The 20745-nt window shown below is 42.0% G+C and overlaps 1 protein-coding gene across 2 annotated transcripts; it reads left to right on the top strand.

Moving 5' to 3' along the window:
• Positions 1-3138: 3138 nt before the first annotated feature.
• Positions 3139-20487, top strand: lpar2b (lysophosphatidic acid receptor 2b). Of its 2 annotated transcripts, none has more exons than XM_084073793.1 (5): positions 3139-3456; positions 12697-13173; positions 13586-14080; positions 16821-17080; positions 19416-20487. In XM_084073793.1, the coding sequence occupies exons 2-5, from the start codon at positions 12930-12932 to the stop codon at positions 19515-19517; spliced, it is 1101 nt and encodes a 366-aa protein (XP_083929919.1). In that variant the 5' UTR covers positions 3139-3456; positions 12697-12929; the 3' UTR covers positions 19518-20487. The 2 variants fall into 2 exon arrangements, with proteins under 2 accessions (XP_083929919.1, XP_083929920.1); XM_084073794.1 differs by lacking the exon at positions 3139-3456 and adding an exon at positions 11677-11814.
• The last annotated feature ends 258 nt before the right edge of the window (positions 20488-20745 follow it).

The following is a 20745-nucleotide window of genomic DNA, read 5'->3' as shown; positions in this document are numbered from 1 at the left end:
ATTTTGATACCAATACTTTTGTACTTTTGCTCAAGTAAATTTTTAATTCCGGACTTTAACTTCTACATCGCAGTATTGATACTTTTACTTAAGTAAGAAATGTGAGTACTTTTTCCACCACTGTATAAATGAGGCTTCAAGGGAATAAGGGATTCCTTAGCCCTCTCAGACAGGTGTTGGAGGATGGCAGTGGCATGGTTGATATAGCAACAGTATACAGCTTTAGAGCAGCTCTTTGTGCCACTGAAAGGAAATCAGTGGATGGAGGGGTCCTGACACAACAAATGGAAAATTTGACCATTGGATCACACACGCACTGCACACGCACGCACACATGCACGCAAACACAAAGAGATGCGCACAATAATACCCACAGCAGCACAGGGAGGCATACAGTATACTGTATCACGCACACAAGGGCACCCAACGAGGAAAGTAAACTGTACATGTTGGACAAACACAATTTGTCTCTCACATGACATCTGCTATGCACGCTACCACCCACCCAGCCACCCAACCACATCCACACACACAAGAACGCACGCACACGCACACGCACACGCGCACGCGCACACGCACACACACACACACACACACACACACACACACACACACACACACACACACACACACACACACACACACACACACACACACACACTCAGTCTAACATGTAAACAGGAAAGAATGGATATTCATTCCTCACCCTGCCTCGTCACTCTTGCACGTCCTCCCTGTCATTACCTCCTTATCTTGTTCCCCTCATTCTTTGAGTCATTTTCATTATTAGATGTTTGTACTCCCGATAAATGTCTGAAGTTCTATTAACATTATTGTAACAAGGGTAAACAGTAAAGGCTTAAGTCTTTTCATTATGCTGTGCTTACGTTACATTGACGTCTTTACTCTTTGGCATGTGGAGGATTCAACAAGGAGAGCGTCCTTGACACTTGGTACTACACAATAGCTGTCTGTTGATAGGCTAAATTAAATCTGTCGGCCACAGTATGTTGCAGCTGTTATCATTTAGCTCATCTGTAACCAAAAGTAATGCCAAACGTACATGCAATTGCAATTTGTTGACAATTTCAGCAGCCTTGAGTAATATATGATCCTGCTGATACCACAACTTCACTGATTATGTGTAACCACTTGGATGGATTCAAACCTGGATTTCCTGCATGGATGGGAAACCAAAAGTCAACTGCTCAGCCAAAGTAAAATCCCCCCCCCCCGCCTTGGCTTCTGGGCTACATGCAGGGATACTTCATTCACCCCTGTTTGCTTTTCAATGTCGGATCAAGAATTTGGCCGTCTTGATGAGATGGCCTGTCTGTGTGTGTGTGTGTGTGTGTGTGTGTGTGTGTGTGTGTGTGTGTGTGTGTGTGTGTGTGTGTGTGTGAGACAGAGAGAATTGGGGACGGGGACGGGGGCTAAATTGTTGAACAAATCATGAGCCGATCAGGCCATAGTCAGTGGAGGTTGGTGGTTGTGTTGTTGTTGGTAATATTGGCAGTAATGGTGATGACAAGAACTGCAATTTGGCAGTGTCAGTGTGTGTGTGTGTGTGTGTGTGTGTGTGTGTGTGTGTGTGTGTGTGTGTGTGTGTGTGTGTGTGTGTGTGTGTGTGTGTGTGTGTGTGTGTGTGTGTGTGTGTGTGTGTGTGTGTGTGGGGAGGGGGGGGGGGGGGGGCGGTAATGTCTATGAATGGTATGGTAGAATATTATCATTCATCAATTATCATATCACGATTTTACAATCCTCAGTGTTTATCCATTTTAACTCATACAGACAGTGTACAAATGTAACCAGATGGCAGTGGTGTAAAGTAAATAAGTACTTGTACTTAAGTACAATTTTAATGTATTTTGACTTTACTGGAGTATTTCCAATTTTCAATACTTTTATTTCTACTCCACTACATCTCAGAGGCAAATATTGTACTTTTACTCCACTACAATTATTTGACAACTTTAGTTAGGCTACTAGTTATTTTGTAGATTTTGATTATTATTACAAAACATACATTAACCACTTCAGGTCGATATATTTCGGCCATTTGAGAATAGCACATTGTGAGCTTGTAGATCGGTTATTTTCAATGGATTTTTATACATTTCATACATTTGAAAACATGCAAAATATGGGACATTCTGCATAACGAGTACTTGCTGCTTTTGGTACTTTAAGTACATTTTTGATACAAATACTTTTGTACTTTTACTCAAGTACATTTTGAAAATAATTCCGGACTTATACTTGTAACAGAGTATTTCTATACATTGCAGTAGGCCTATTGATACTTTCACTTAAGTAAAAAAAAATCCGTACTTTTTCCACCACTGCCAGATGGAACACTCAAGATTTTACTGTGTAGAAATGAGCAACCTCCCTCAAACCTTTAATAACTCATGCCTGATAAAAAAACAAATTTATGACAGCCTGGGAGCGAATATGACACCTAACAGCCCGGGTCCGTCACACCTTCGCTCCCCTCGCCCATTGGTTGTTTCAGCTCGTGTTCATACCTCTTCGCACGACGGACGGTGTCACGCGCCGAAAATAGCCGACCTACAAGCTCACAACACGTCCCGAATGCGACGGATGGTGGGCTTGTAAATCGGGCTATTTTAGACGAGCGACACCGTCGTACAACGGAGCACAAATAAAGTCATAGCGTCCAATGGGAGGTATTGTGGGCGGACGCCGGGGCGCCAAGCAGTGTTGCCATGTCTGCTTATTACGAGCGAATATAGGCTTGTTTGTCTTTAAAGTTGCTTGCAAATATTGGTAGTTGCGGGCTATGGTTGCGGGTTGCATCGCGACGCGTTGTGAGCTTGTAGATCAGCTATTTTCAAATAGGCAATTATGTTTAAAGGGCGAAGATCGGGCTCGCTTCTTTTGACTTGTTTTGATAGACCTTTTCATAGACCTTTTGTCTATGAATTGAATACCAAGGATCTCAATGGAAACAAGACAGCAAGGACTTTTTTTGGACGGACCTTTTAGACAAAGTGTTTTAACTGTACTTTTGCTGTGTTTTTTTTAGTGTTCTTTTTTTTTTTAAACATTCTGCCTAATAAAATATTCAATCAATCAAAAACCCTAGTTGCTTGTCTCTCTCACACAACCTGGCAACGCTGGCGCCAGGCGCACAGGTTGTGTGCTTCAGTGTGGAGCAGAGCGCTCGAGCGCTGCGTTCCAAACTTTTGATTCCATCTCTATTGTGATAGAAAGTCTAGCAGCGAGCAGGACGCCGCGCCCTTTTGTCCTCGGGCGTAGACGGCCGTTCACTCTGCGCACGACACGCACAGGTAGGTAAGGTAGTACGACCGAAACCAAACCGAACTTTGAAACGCACTTTTGTTGGAATATTCTCCCGAGTTTGCGTGTTTTTGGACGGAAATAATTTTGGGAGGGAATGGATATTCGATAGAGGCAAAGAAGAAAATACCAGTAAGTAAAGCACACGTTTTTCCGTTTTACATGCCATTATGTGTCGTTGTTTGCTTGGGTGTTGTTGTTGGAATGCGTAGGCAAGGTGAAGGTGAGTGTACAGTACAGTAGGCGCGACTAGCATTACAGGGCTGTACCACGAGTCTGGATTTACCTGATTGTCGAGTTTAAAATTAACCGAAGTATTTTTTTAATGGTTTATTTTATGTGTGTGGGCTAAAGCTAAAATGGTCAGGGTACTAATGTATTACGTGAAGCCACGTGGAGTTTTTATATGAAAAGCTTTTTGAATTTCAAAAAAACCTTGTTGCCACAGCCTTTCAGCCTTGTCCTTGTTGTCCTCGTTCTCTTGGTGTGTCTTCTCCTCTCGGGGGACATGCTTCACTCATCAGCATTTCTGTGGCATCTGCATTGTGTCTCAGGGGGTCGGAGGAGCCTGGAGCTCATTACAGCCTCTTCTCAATTCGACCCTGTCTTTTCTCGTAAATGTTTGTTACACCCCCCACCCCCCCAAATGTGTCCAAACAAATCTGGCACTTTTGCACAGACTCGAGCAAGTATTACGCGTCGCTCTTTACCATGTGTAGACATGTCCCCACGCACGCGCACACACACACACACACACACACACACACACACACACACACACACACACACACACACACACACACACACACACACACACACACACACACACACACTGTTCTCGCCCTTAGACTTTACTACTCTGCTCTACTGTATAGTTAGGCCATTCAAAATGTATTCACTGAAATCTTGGGATCAGTCTAATCTGTATGTATTCGTAGCTACAGTATATTTTGTAGCCTACTGAATAAATGCATTTTAAACTGTCAAGCTTTTGGTCATGTTGGAGGTGTTTGTTGTTTAGTGAAGAAATAATGAATGGTTCTCATTTCAAGTAGCCCTACATGTCATACCAATGCATGTCATCTCAAATCTGACATGCATCATATTTTAGGACGTTTAAACACGAGTCATGGTTTTCTTGTAGGTACAGGTTTTCTTGTAGGTACACTTGACAGGTGAACCTGCTACAATGATAGTGTTGTATGATGTATCATTGATTTTTAAAACTTTTTCTGGATTAAAATGTAGCATGTTATTTGGGGCACCTGGTATGGCTGCATGATTGTCTAAAATGATAATCCTGAAAAATGTTGCTTACTATTGTGATCATGATTATTTATCACAATTATGATTTTAGGTGGAGAAATATGTTTTATGTATGTATTATCCTTTTTTATTGCTTTGTTGCTCTTTGTGCTGCCATATCTTGATATGTAATGTCCTCTGTGATTTTGTTGTGCCTGATGGATGGGGAGACATGTTGTATATTGTTCTGGTGAGGAGATGAGGGTAATTCTTCTTTTTTTATCCTGTTTTCACTCTTTTTTTAAACTTGACCCTGCAGCACTTTGGTCGACCTTTGGTTGTTTGAATTGTGCTTTATAAATTGAGCTGAGTAAGGTGCAACAGCTGACCAAATACATATTTGAATTAGTTAATTGCCCAGTTTCACAATTACATTGTGAAATGTAGTATACTATTTATTTTTTATTACTATCGATTGTCCAAGCCAATGTGACCTATACTCCTTGAGAGTCATCAGGATCTGAGTTCACTCCGCCCTCGATTTACTGTCTCTTTACACTCCTCTATGATCTATGTAATAAAACAAAAGAAGCCCCAAAAAAATCGAATAATATAAATGTAGCATGCCCAAAGTTAAGCTTTAACTTGATAATTTGTTGGAGACATATTATGCACTTATTGGGAATTGTTGTGGGGGCTTGATCAAGGCAATCAAAACATACTTTTAAACGTGATTGATAAAGTAGAACGGATGGAAGTGGTTATTACAGTTTGGTTCCTAGACGTCAGAACTAGAACAGTACAGGTAGCGTATCTTGATAAAACTTCAATGAACTTGTGACCTATCTGCAGCTAGATGTATAAATTCTGAGAAACGGTTTCAGATTCTCAAAGATAATGCTTCATGTAGGTTTTCCATTACATGAGATCATGGAGGGTGTGTGTGCTTTTGTATAACTGATTAACGGGTGGAGCAGGTCTAACACATGATTTTGAATTTAATTGTGCGCCTATGTCGCACACTGAAAATAACTGATCTAAAAGCTCACAGTCGCCTTGTGATCTGCTATTTTTGGTGTGTGTGCGTGACACAATTCATAACCAGGTATAACTCATATTTAAGCTGCTCATTATGCACACAAGCTCTCTCAGTGCAGTTCCACCGGGCATCCATGTGAGCTCCCAGCTGGGTGACCACACTTGTACAGGACACTCAACACATCCCTAAGGAGATACTGTACGTATTATTACGCAGAATTTCTCAGTTTGCGTGGAAGTATTACTGAGACCTGAGTTAGCAGTGCTCTTCACAATAGAGTCCAACCCTTAGACAATTGGGCCCGATTCACTAAGCTGTTTACACCCATATTTTGAGTGTAAACAGCTTTATGGTCTTAAATGGGGGCGTGGAGCAATGCAAAGGATCTTCCATATGAACGCGCCTCTGACCTTCTGGCAAAAATGAGGAACAACTGTGATCCGCACATATCAGGGATTTGCACACCCCTTTGTGAATTGAACGTCGTTTTTTGCTTAGAGAAAGTACACCCTCCTTAGTCACTTTATTTACACTGATATTTGCGACCGGCTTAGTGAATCGGGCCCATTGTCATTTCGTTCCAGCTGACCTGATCAACATGTTGAATTGTTTAAGATATCGTCGCTGTCGGGTGGAAACCTTGAATGGCCAGGAAATGAAAAAACAAACAACCTGTGTGTTCCGATGGATCCAATGTAGTTATTATTTAGTCACAAGCTCCTATCCTTTTCTTTGGTTCAATATTAATAAACCCCACAGACACACTGAACCACTTTCACTTAAAAATAGTTTCTAAAATAGACGCTCTACAAGCTCACAATGCGCCGCAACTCGCAACAATGCGTTGTGAGCTTGTATATCGGCTATATCCACTACTTTTGCATGACACTTTTGTGCGACAATGCAGGCCATTAATTTACAAAAAAAAAACATTAAAAGTTGAAATATGGAGATACAAAGTTTCCTGCCCGACATCAACAATATGTGTACATTTTAATGTAGATTTTATTTACGTTATTGAGGTCTATTCCTATGGAGAGAGAAAATGTTGGTGATGGGGGGGCATGGGTGTGGCCACTCTAGTAATGACTGGTTTGAATTCAAACTGCTGTTTATGGATTCAGCCCAGCTCAAACACACAACATGAACACACACACACACACACACACACACACACACACACACACACACACACACACACACACACACACACACACACACACACACACACACATACACATACACACACACACTCATGCATACGAACATATGCAGTTGTTTACTGAGGAGCCCATATTGAGAACAGCCTTTTTACACTGTGAAAGTCACTGTTAATTTAACTCAAATATTCACTCTTTAACAGGACACTTCACACATCCCCCAAGGAGATACGGAGAATCTCTTTAGGGAGATTCTGCGTACAAATGGACACCCTTCCGGGTCAATTTGTACACTCAGAGTTAAATGAACACTCAGGATTTTCTGTTGTGTACTTTGTCACAATAGCTCCCCCCCACACTCACACATCATGGCCAAATGTAAATTTGCACCGTGTGGATTCTGTGGAAACCCTGTACACACATTATGCGCGTGTGCCAAACTCGGAGGAAAGTGAAACAGAAACCCACAACCTCAGTTGACTTTCCCATGGCGTGCATAAAGCACAACAGAACGTAGAAGCGTGAATAATTCTGATACAGGAACAAGGCCTATGGTTTTGTTTGGCATGGAAGTGGTAAGGTTCCACAGACACACTACTACCACCGACAGTGGTAGTGTTTGACACTACTACTGTAAACTACGGCTGCAACTATCGATTATATTCTTAACAATTATTGTTTAGATTACTTTTTGGATTAATCGAATTATCCAGAAGCGTGTTTTTTTTATTTATTAATGTTTTAATATATTAACAAAACGATTATTAAGTGTGCAATCTGTAAACTCACAACGTGCCACTCACAATGCGACACATTGTGAGCTTGTAGATCGTTTCTCTATTTGTTTTTTTTTGTATGTGTGGTTGGGTACTACTTTTGATTCATTGATTTCATCTCTGGAGTGACATGATCCTCATTCTTGGTATTAGTAAGGACTCGAGCAGCAGCATTCTGAATCGACTGCATATCGTCTGATCAATTTTGTAGGGAGACCTGTAAAGACACTGTTGAAGTAGTCAAGTCTTTGTGTCCATGAATATGGATGGACAAGCTTTTCTAAATATTGCAATGCTGAGAATAAGTCCTTTAATCATTGATACATTTTTAAGGTGATTTTAGGCTGGCTATATAGGATAGGATGATGCACCTGTTCCATGTCTGGAGCCTGATGCCTTCAGACAGATTCACTGAACTACAGGGAGACAGATTCAGAATCATTGAAGCAAATATGCTTAAAGCAATATGGCTTCTTGCCAACAGAACTGCATGCTCTCTACTTTATAACCTGTTAATCTCTGGCAGGTCCAGGTGAAACCTGCCTTGGTTTGGCCTGAATGGGTTATGCTACTGTTTAAAGGCTGTTGGCAGCTGCTGGTTAGTCTGTTTGCAACTCAGGAACTACAGATACCCTGGCAGTGGTTGTGTGTTCTCTGTTAACAATCTGCACACATTATCACAGTGGTAATCCTTAATATTTTAATGCTTTATTTCTTAAATGAGAGAACGTAGAAAGCCAGTAAACCAAGGGCAGAGAGAGGAGACATGTGAGACAAGACTGGGAGTTAGATTTGAACTCTGGTCCTCCTTGGCTTGCACAGGGTCTGTGCAGTAAATGGCTAAGCCACCAGGCACCCCATCACGGTATCTATTTTATTTTATTATTGATTTTTGGCAGAAAACAAGGACAGTGAATGGATGATAGTGTTAACAAAAGAGGTCTGCAATTTTTTTGGCACATACAAGAAAATAAACATAACAACAGAGAACAAAAACAAGACAAATGAGAGCAAGAAATCAAAGAAAAAACAAAAACAACACACGCATCTCACATTCACACAAGATCAGGGAGGAAACGGTATCTATTTTTAATTGATACGTTAGTCCTTTATTGAGTATTCATATGGGTTTGCTGTCAAAGAGAAAGAAACATTAAACAAAACCTAGCTACCTGCTGATAGACTGTACACAATATATTCGTATACTCAGTGTTTATAGACTGTTAAATTAATATACCATGAACATATCCATCCATGTAATTGACATATTCATTCATTTAGTCACTGTTGTCCTGTTATCTGACTTTTTTCTATAATTTCTTCTCTATTCTTATGATGACTATATTTTGTTACTGCTAATTGTATCTTGCATGGACAATGATTTCACTGGTTTGTTACTTCTTCATTTGGGGAAGTAATGCTCCAACTCCACTTTCTCTCCCCAAATCCCTGCTAATGCTTCATTACACACTCGCTGTCCCTAGCCCCATGTGTGACTTCGCCCTCCACTGTAGCTCTGTGTGTCTCATAAACGTACCATGAGGCAAGTTACCATCCAGTAGTTTCAATAGAGTGGCAAAATTGAAAGACGGATCAAAACAACCTTTTAAATTTGACAAGGAAACGTGTTCTCAATCTGCTGCTGATCGAGAATGGGCTTCTGTTTTACATTATTCTTGTTAATGATTATTAATCACACTTTCCAGCCGTTGTATTTGGTCATGCTATCATGAGCGAGAGCGACACACAAATGGGAAATGTGATGGTTGGGGAATGACCGACATATTTGAAAGGCCTAAATGTTTACATAGTATTCTGTAACAAGTTTGTTTTGGATGTGTATGTTAATACAGTGTTTCCCCTAGGATGAAGTTATAGCAGCGGTGGTGAATATATAAAAAAAAGTGTGGTGTTCAAAATGCATTTTTTTTATCAAACAACAAGTATCTACAGTACATTTGTGCACAGTAATGAGCAGGAGGAATATCTGTCTAGTTTATATATGAATATGAATAGTCGCAAGATTTTGGAAAATACACTTTTATTAGACAAATAAAAGTATTTAAAAAAACAGTTGCAGATAAATTGAAAGTAATCGTGACTCACAGATGGCAGCCTGCGGATGGTGTTTTTGAGATTGACAGGTATCCCTGGGTCACAGTGGACGGCCTCCAGGCAAAACACTTGGCGCATGGCCAATACCAAGGCTTCTATCTTTGTGTGCAATATCACTATTACTTCAAGATGTTTCCTTGCATATTCCAACCAAATGATTACTGTATGTTTGATTACTGTCTGTCTATCTATCTATCTATCTGTCTATCTGTCTAAGAAACAACAGAAACTGGAAAGACGACTTCAAGTGTACCATCATTATTTCCTAGTGTAGGAAGGAACAATTTCTGTAAACATGAGCAATGCGGTTTGTAAGAATATTGACAGGCGGGTAAATGTTCTTTTTGTAGAGCCCACAGCTGTTACTTCCTGTCGGTGGTGTACTTTCAGCACCTCAGCCACGCTACATATGGAACTATACGGTTCTGAAAAAAACATTTCAGCACCTGCCTCTGTGGTGTGCCTCGCTAATCATTAGATTGCCAACCCCAACCCCCTGGAATCAAATCCCGCTGCCGCCACTATTTTCCCAACAAACGCAGTTTTTGACCACGACGGAGGCGCGCCGTCTCAAGCGAACTGGAGCCACGAGAGGCACCGCCGTGCAAGCTAAACCGAGTGTTGCGAAGTTCGCTTGAGCCGACTCCGCACCGTCCGAGTTATGTACCGATAGGCACAGAATCGTAAATTATTGTTTTGGGGTGAGCGTTTGCCCCAACTGCCACTATGCCTTTTCGATCAACCAGAATGAACTAATGAAGTATTGGATTACAGTGTGTTATGTTTAGCAATACTGTTAATGTGGATCAAAATAAACTAAAAACTGGAAGTGACTACTGGCCAGTCACAGCACGTCTTTTCCGGGACTTTCCCATCTCCTGTCCACTCAAATAGCTTGCCTCAGCCACGCACTAGTGACTAGTGTAATAGGCATGAAAATGTCTTCAGTTTTTCGACTCGTGCTCCAGTCGACTTTTTTTTCTCTCCCAAAATTAGTCGTTTCCTCCCCGCACACATTTCTGTGTTGTCACTACTGTTGTAAAATATGCAGCGTTAAGTTTTTTTGTATATCACACGTCTGCGTCTGTCCATAATTTGACGCCAGTCAGCAAAATATAGTATTTCTCATGATGAAGACTCGCAGCGAACCATCATAAGAAATACTTTATTCTGCTGGCTGGCACAGCAGGGAAATAATGTATTCTTCAAAACTGGGTCTAACTATCTTCCCCATGGCTCTTAAGTCACTCTTTTAGCACATAAATGAAATCAAGCAAAGCTGATTCTGACCACATATAACATCACAAAACCCAGTATGGATCCAGTTCTGGTTTTCTTCCTTCCTTCTTCCACAAATGGCTAAATCATCATATCTTTCATTAAAACAAACTCCATACTGGGTTTTGGGATGTGTTGTCAGAATCAGCTTTGTTTGCGTTCGTTTATATGCTAACTTCGAGTCACTTTGAGAGACGTTTCTTTCACTGTACAATCAATGGAAGTCAACGAGGCGCTATTTGTGGATTATTCATTTCTAATCAACTGCGCAAGAGTTACAGAGCAATATATATCTCAGCAATTGGAACATTTCACTTACAAATGTTTCCTAAATTAAGGATTATGATCTACCTTATGATCTATCTCTACAACCCTAAGTCTCTCTGTCACCCTTATTATGATCTTATCTGTCATTCGTATTCTGCCTGTCGCTAATGCTTTCTGCAATTCCTGCTCGTTTTTGTTTGGCATCATCCCATACCCTCAGTAGGAGAGTAGGTCATTGAGGCTCTCTCTCTCTCTCACACACACACACACACACACACACACACACACACACACACACACACACACACACACACACACACACACAGTGTGTGTTTGGTTTGAGATTGGGTTACATAGTTGGATTGTGTAATTGCGAGGTGTGTCTCCGCTATAGGGAACTGCACTGCTTTTTCCATTGTTGAGAGCAGACGCAGGGCTGGCCCTGTACTTCAGTGTTTGGTTGGCTGTGAGTGTCAGTGGGAACGGGTGAGCATGTGTGAGGGGAAAGCTGTAGATTCAAATCCACCATGTGTGGTGCTTGCGAGTTTACCGACAACAGGAATATAGCTCAATGTTGTCCTCATTTTTGGAAGTGTCTTTTCAAACAACGGTGGGTGAGTTGGTTGAACTCTGCTCCAAGGATGTGGTTATCTTTGATTATAGCTTCTCTGTCCCAAAGCATTTCCTTTTCTGCAAAGCTGTCTTCTGCGATATAGAGCTCAGTGAGAAAACCCCCCAAAAACACATTAATAGTTAATACTTTTCTGTCCCCGCTTGGCCAGGGAGAATTACTTGTCAACCTGTAGGTGTCCTACCTGACACTTCTGTCTAAATGTATCAATAAAAGAGTAGGGAGACCACCTCCAACCACTGCAGGTGTGCTAGTTAAGCTATATTTCATTAATACTCTACTACAATACAAATTGGTTGAATATTAGTCTCGCGTAGCCAGTCAACTATTACACAATCTATGAACATAGATGATGTAATATAGATGATGAGATGTACAGTATGACCGGAAGCATTTGAAAATGTGGGAGGCAACAGTCTGGCAACGCAAGACTAGTTGAATATTAACGTTTTATTCATTTATGTGCAAAAGCATTGTCGGGTTCAATCTAGCCCATCAGAGAATATAAGTAAATGGGGCACAAGTTTAAGCATGCAGATTTAACACCGCTAGACATGGCAATGGCAGTATATGGACAGTTTGTTTATTCCACATTTACATTTAACTAACGCTCTTCAATTCCTAGATCACCAACACCATAAATAATAGTAAATAGTACATTTTATTTGCATTAAAAACAGACGTTTACAGACAAACATTTAAAACTTCTGCACACCTACTCCCAGTTTGATTCCTGCTTTTTTCTGATGTGTTAAAAACTGATTGACATTGTGCAAAGACCTTTACCTGTCACTCTGGAATGATCACTTAAGAAAAGACATGCTTCTAAAATGAAACTTTCCTTTTTTCTCTCTCCGACAGATTCAGGAGGAGGGATCAATGTCTCAGGCAGTAATTAACGTGTGCACGTACCGGTCAAAATAGATGCATCTTTGCCTCCACTGGTCCAACTGAGGACATGTCCGTCTTCAAACTACCAATAGAGCATATCTGAATGCCGCCCCAGCCCCAACCTGCTGCCCAGCCACTTACCATCTGACCTGCCCTCATTCTCCGCCCCACACACTCTGAATCCTGCTACCTGACCGGTCGAGATGGGGCACGACGAAACCTGCTACTACAACGAATCCGTCAAGTTTTTCTATGAGAAAAGTGGCAAGAACATCAGCGATCACTGGCGGCCCCGTGATTATGTAATTGTCAGCCTTGGCATGCTGGTGTGTTTCATTGTCATCTTTTCCAACATGCTGGTCATTGCAGCCATTTTTATCAACCGAAGATTTCACTTCCCCATCTACTACCTGTTGGGCAACTTGGCTGCTGCAGACCTCTGCTCAGGTAACTAAAAAATACTGATAGCAGTACTTGGCCTATATACACAGCTATAATATAAACATTTACAATGGGGCTTATTGCTGACTCTTGCTAGTTGTGCAAGACGGGAAATTCAGCCCGTCTTGCACATGTAGTATGTAGTAATAGCAGCAGTATCTACTGTACATACTGTATAACCATCTGCAGTAATATTTAGGCCTCTTCTTACCACTCCACCAGTTTTAATTCTGCCTCAGTCATGACCACTCAACACAATGCAATGACTCCAGAATTGTTGCAAGGGTCGGTCGTTGGGTCTGTTTTTGCGCTCAGAGTTAGATTAACATTGAGGATTTCACTGTGTTGATTTGCTGCTTTAAACTGGATTCTAGTTTAAACGTTTAACCGGATTCCCTCCCTGGCCTCTCCCTGACAGGCATATCCTACCTCCACTTGATGTTTCACACGGGCCCCTGGACCATCAAGCTCTCCAACAACCAGTGGTTTGTGCGCCAGGGCTTGATCGACACCAGCCTGACAGCATCCGTGGTCAACCTGCTGGCCATAGCAGTCGAGCGCCATCAAACCATCTTCACCATGCAGCTTCACAGCAAGATGACCAACCGCCGCGTGGTGCTGCTCATCCTGGGCATTTGGGGCGTGGCCATTATCATGGGCCTGGTGCCGACCATGGGCTGGCACTGCATGTGCGACCTGGATAACTGCTCCACAATGGCTCCGATGTACAGCCGCAACTATTTGGTGTTCTGGGGCTTGCTCAACCTGCTGACGTTCTCCATCATGCTGGCCGTCTACACCCGGATATTTGTGTATGTGAGGCACAAGAGCCAGAGGATGTCGCAGCACACCACACAGATGAACCACAAGGAGACGGTCGTCAACCTGATGAAGACCGTCTCCATGATCCTGGGTGAGAGAAAGTCCGCCGCTCACTAGCTCAGTCACTCACTCCATTAGTTGAATTTAAGCTGAAGTAGTGCCACCTACACAACACGCATCCATTTACAGTTACATGCAGGAAGCAACCTGCAGTCACAGGCATTTCTCACATGCCTCATACTTGGGCAATGTGAACACAAATACTTAAGATCCAGAGCAGAGTGACTTAATACAAAGTCTTACAAGCCTGCACACACACACACACACACACACACACACACACACACACACACACACACACACACACACACACACACACACACACACACACACACACACACACACACACACACAGGGAGTGTGTGTGTGGGGAGTTGTGCAGGCTCCTCTCTTAGCTTGTCTAAACTTGTTACGCCAGACTCCCACCCTATTCTCTCTCTCCTTCCCCTGTTTCCTTTATTTTCTGTTGATTGGACCACTTTTCCTCACTCCTCTCTTCCCACCACACAACCTCACCATGCCAAAACCCCACTCCCACTCCCACCCCACGCTTCTGCTGGTGCATTTTTTACTTTTGATTAAATTCCTCAAGTTAGGAAATATTATACCTCTCCCTCCTCTCTGTCTCTCGCTCAATAGTCTTCAGGTTCTCTGGCATGTGGAGAGGGTGAGGAAACACTGAGCATGTCCAGACAGAGAGAGTAGCGCTACTACCATGACACACCAAAACATTCTTGCGTCGCCTAGTTTCTCTCTTTCTCCTGCCCTTAAGCCCGAGTTATACTTGGTTGAGCAACATGTCATGCACCAAAAAATAGCCGATCTAAAAGCTCACGTGTCGCATGACACACTGTGAGCTTGTAGATCTGCTATTGTCGGTGGACGATACTGGTGCACAGCCATGTATAAATCAGGCTTTATGACACTGACAGCTATGTGTTTATGTGCATATTTTTTCATATGCATATCTTATGCGTTTGCAACTGTGCATAAATTTGCACAAACATAACATGTGACTGTGTGGGTACAGCATGGATTCCGAGGCTGTGAACCTGTGTAATTAAGTTTTACAGTAATGAAATCTGATCTTACAGGCTAACCCTGTTCCACACACTGACATGGTGCGCACACATGTGTGTGTGTGTGTGTGTGTGTGTGTGTGTGTGGATACGTTTCACGTGTACTGTACAGTATGCAGTGGAACAGAGGAATTTACAGTGGTCATTTCCTCCCTCTCCTTTGACTTCCCCATACTTCTTCACATTCTTCTTCACCACTCTGTCTACCTAGTTGTTAATTTAATCCTAGTCTCGCGTAGCCAGATGTTCAGAGATCTCCGCCTACCCATATGTCTGGTGACATCTAAATTCAATGAACTAGTAAAAAGTACCCTTAGGGCGTTTGGCCACATCCTACCTGAAAGCACCCCCATATGCCCACCCCCCCCCCCCCCCCATACCACAAGAATCTACACGTTCCCCATCCCCCATACAACAACAACCCCCCACCTCCCCACTCCCCATACCACAACAATCACCCAGTTCCCCATTAGTGGTGGGAAAAAAATGTTCATTTCAGTGAACAAACGATTTCGTTCATGTTCACGGCAATGATCCGTTCAACCGATTCGTTCAACGTTCAGTAGCGCTTCCGGTACCGGCGGAGCGCATGGACTACTATATTTATGCAACTGTGTATATCTGATCCCATTGACATGACTGCACAGAAACAGCACTTTCATTCACCATCTAATTGCACCACCTTCTTTGTAATATAATAGTGTGTAGTAGAAATAAATAACGACAATATATAATGTAGTAATAAGTTCTTGTTTTGTTGTCGATAATTATCTCCATTTTCTTTACAAAGAAGCGGGCAACGCGCCTATGTAATTCACTTTCAATGAGAGGTGGGCGATTATTTGGGACGTGCGGAGAAGTTGAGGGGCGGTGAGCGAGCAGGCGCGGTCCCGTGAAACTTTAGCGTGCACGGGCGTCAAGAGCTGGATTGTGGTGAGCTTTTGTTTTCCCCGCACCACGCAGGAGGACAAAACCTCAATGATCGCGGCGCAATCCCCGCTGATCTGAGCGGTAACGCCCGCGTCACGTGTACCGCTTACCGTCTGTCAAGACCTTAAGTCAGTGCACTCACATGACTATCGATTTTCAACCATTTCTTTAACTTAATGTAGTTCATGAATAGTAGTTGTAGCATACTATTTATTTGCATCATCTTCTATTGCATCATCTTCTTTTCAAACATGAATGAAATCGTGAACGTAACAGTTTCAGGAAGTGAACGGGTTTGTTCACGGCAAAGAACTAGTCCCTATGAACGAATCAATCCTGAACGACCCATCACTACCATCCCCCATACAACAACAACCCCCCACCTCCCCACCCACATACATAACAACCCCCCACCTCCCCACCCTCCATACCACAACAACCCCCCACCCCACCCCATCCCCCAACCTTCACCCCCCCACCTGCATACCACTATAACCTCTCCACCCCCCTACCCCTCCAACCATCACCCCCCACCTGCATACCACTATCACCTCTCCACCCTCCCCCTCCCCTGCCTTCATACCACCATAAACCCAATTCAGAAATTTAAAAAATGCAGTAAGCGCTTGTTTGTTAGTGGCCATTCTCACCGCATATTGAATTTAGATGTCCCCAGTGTTCTGATCCTATAGTCTTTAATGTACATGTAGTTGTTCAGTTGCTGTGCTCTGATTTATCCATTGTTTCCTCCAAACCCTGCAGGTTGTTTTGTGATCTGCTGGACACCTGGCCTGGTGGTACTGCTTCTTGATGGCCTGAAGTGTGATTCGTGCAACGTGCTGCGCTACGAGAAGTACTGCCTGGTGCTGGCCGAGTGCAACTCCTTCGTCAACCCCATCATCTATTCCTTCAGGGACAGGGACATGAGGAGAACCTTCAAGCGCATCCTGTGTCGTCTGTGCAGACGCGGCGATGACCGGAGTAGGGAGTCTGAAGTTCGCTTCAACACCATGGAGCACGAGGTACTGTCTGAAACAAGTAATGGAGACAGCCACCATCAGGTCAACAGCCACAAACAAAACCACATCGAGGACTAGTGCTGTTAACAGAAACCACAACACGCCAATGTATTTGTAAAGTGCCATAATGGTGGCCAACACAGGCCACATGACCCAGAGAGCCACCGGCCAGGCACTGTCCTGAGAGCAGTGTGATGACAACCTCCCCATGTCACTGAACTGACAACCACTAGACTAACTTGTAAATACCAGCAACATTCATAGGCAGGAGTGCTAGATCGGGGTGATTCCGAGGGGATCTGGGCTGTTGGGGGCCCTGAAAGTGTATAGATTGCATTGTTTAATAAATATTTGGAGAGTTCTGTGTTGTCCCCATGAGCCTCAGATTTCCCAGCAGCTCCCCATCACACAGCCAACAACCACTCTAAAAAATGACTGCAGAAAGCACATATTAACACTAATTAACACACTAATTAATGACAATAAAAATATTGCATTGTAAGTGATCAAGTAGTTGAACTGGTAGAATTGTTGCATACTTCTCCATGATCTACTTTTGCCAATTAACTACTTTGTATTGAGATGAGGCTTTATTATATTTCAATTATAATGCTCACTACCTAATCACCACTATAAAAGGAAGAGTGGGTGAAGCAGTGTACGTATGTATACAGCTAGCAACTTCAACAAAGCATGAAAAGCAGTGAAGCTTCTCTTGGGGCAACAATGATGGTTGTTTTTGTTGTAAAGGCATCCGCACACTATAGAGTGAATCTTCTTCTCTGTCTCTGTTATTGTGTCTAGACTAACCTTAATGGCAGGCTTGTCTTGCAAATCTGGCATGTGACACAGGTTTTCACCCTCCGTTTCACAATCTCACAGTATCAGAAGGGCGCTCATGCCAAATGGAAATGTCTGCTGTGACCAAATCATTTGCATAGGTTGTTTGTAAAAGATTTTGGCACACTTCATCACATCTCAGTGTTATGGATAGTGTACACACATTTGTGTATATTTTGATAGAGTACACGAATGTGTATCTCTTAAGTAAGAAGAAGAAATGACTACAAAATAGGCAAACACATACATATAGATTCACTAAGAGTTCTCCAACAGACAAAAACATACCAGATTGAGCTTATTATGGTTCTGAAAATCACGCTATATCAAGGCCTCCAAACGGACTCCCAAAGCCTCATTTGAGATTAACATGTTTGCAAGTGCTAGAGGTTTATGCAATATGTGTTTATTCCGTATCTAGTGTGACTGGTCTGTGTTCACTATGCTGTTGCTAATGTTTGTGTAATATTGTGTTAGCACTGTACGGCCTTAAACCACTCCAGATGTCTGCTGGTGGTTTCAATGGGTCATGCTCCTTGCCATGTTTCCTCTGACTTGTTGCTTTGGCATGCACGAGCGTTAGAAGCACGCTCTCCCCTAATCACATACCCACACTCTGACTGGCAATCACAGGCCTATACTTCTCTCATTATTGCAACCATGAAATACTGTCATATCACTTTGCGTGTGTGTGGCCTGAATCCTAAGAAATGCCATTTTAAATATTTACTTGTCCTGTCAATGACATCAACCTTGAAAAGGAGGCCAAGTCATGACATGGAATGGGAAGAAAAAAAGTACCTTCCCCTCACCAGGAGTTGTAATGGCATAAAGATTTTATATTTTTGTTTTGAGTTTCATAATGGCAGCCTAGATATCCATTATAGTTTTTAAAGAGGAAGCTATAGATGTGTGGATACAACCACTTATTAGTCATGTATTACTATAACTACCACCAATACTCTTAAAGGGAATGTCAATATAAGAAGTTGTTATGGGACATATAGTGTACCAGCTATCAATATTCTTTATCTCCTGATTTGAAAGGAATATGTTTGATACTCATTATTTTTGATATTATAGCCTTACTGTTAGTATGTAGACATTTTAAAACATTTCACCGTATATTTGTTCTATTTTTGTACAGAAATTACCACTGAAATTTTTGCTATAAAATGAATAAATACACAAGTTTCAATCCACGCATGTCTGTCAGCCTGTTCGTTTGTCTGTTGTGTGTCCATGTCCTGTGTGTCTGAAAAATGCAAATTAGCATTTTCATATCAGGAAGTATTACAACTGCATGTCTACTTACATTTCCTTCCTTTTTCAGGTTGTAACGATGACTAATCCTGTTTTCTCTCTCTTCTTTTCACTTTCTGTTCACTTTCTGTGCTATACCGAATCCTCTCCCTTTTAATCCCTAATTCTTTCTGTTATCTGCACTTCTTACCTAATTCTCATCTCTTGCCTGAACTTGTATCACTTCTCTATGTAGCCTCATAAGAACCGTAGTGTCGACCTGGAGAAGACCGTGACCAACGGAACCCCTTTCATCCTGGAGGGCTCAGAAGACATGCAGGCCTGTACTGAGAGCTGACATGAGCCCAAACTGAGATAAACATTTGGCATACATTCAAAAAACACACACACAGGCATTTGGAACTGAGATCCACTGAGCTCTGTGTGGACATTCACAACCTGAAAGAAAAGTTGTGCAACTTGTGGTTTGTAACAAAGCCATAGACAATTTCCTATTTTTTTAAACGCCTATTGGTCTTTCTTTTTTAGTAATGTATTTAGAAATCCTTGGAGGTTGTTCTATTGGAAATGAGAGCCTAGACTGACCTTCAGAATTCAGGGACCTTCATGAAATATATTCTGAAGGTCACTGATGCTCATGGAAGAACCTCTGTCCTCATTACCTTAATAATTCTACTGGAAAATATCAAATTGTTTAGTTTTTTTCTTTGTACTTATTGTGCCTGTTTGAAAAATAACAAGCAAAGCATTTCAAGCGTGACATACGTGAGGTATTTGAAGGCTACTATGTAGTCCTTTTGTGAAGGATGCAATGGCCTATGTAAACCACCAGATTTTTTTGTCACTTTATGGTTATGAACGTAACGATTTTCAAAGTGGCGTCACTATTTTGAGCATGTCACTATAGTCAACATTTGTTGAAAATGTTCAGACATTTAAAAATATTGCAGAGATCTACAAGCTCACAACGATGTGACACATTGTAAGCTTGTAGATCAGCTTTTTAGCTGTGCGACACCATACCATAAAGTATAAATGGGGCTTTAGTGGTTAATTTATACTGATATTAAAGAGAGAAGTCCACACACAAGAAAATGCACCTATAAGATTGTATTAATCTTACAACACATTCTTTCTATTGACAACTTCATACCGTAGATCTGATCCAATTTGGACATCAATGCAAAACCAGTTCAAAAGCTTTGTCACAAGTGATATAAATTGACATGCCTAGAGCGCAGGAACCCTGCTATAAGCTGACCGGTCCTCAATTTCTGATTATTTAATGTGGCTTTATAAAATACTGATGTGTGTTTGTCTATGTGTTGAACTGCTGTTGAAATATTGCCCCCCAAAAATCTATTTACAATCACATTTTTGATAATGTATTTAGTTTGCTGTCTAAGCCTTGTAGACACCTAAAAGTCTATCTGTGCTGCCTCCTTTTCAGAGGTAATGACATCATTAACAGGTAGACACAGTCAAATCCGTCTAATCCAGTTTGATGGATACAACATTTCACTTGGTAACTCTAGTGTTTGTGGTTTGAAAATGTGATGCAAATT

The sequence above is a fragment of the Gymnoscopelus microlampas genome (assembly GCF_963454915.1).
Source record: "Gymnoscopelus microlampas genome assembly, chromosome: 2".
Lineage (NCBI taxonomy): Eukaryota > Metazoa > Chordata > Actinopteri > Myctophiformes > Myctophidae > Gymnoscopelus > Gymnoscopelus microlampas.
The sequence above is the reverse complement of the archived record's forward strand: the minus strand, read 5'-3'. Positions and strand labels throughout refer to the sequence as shown.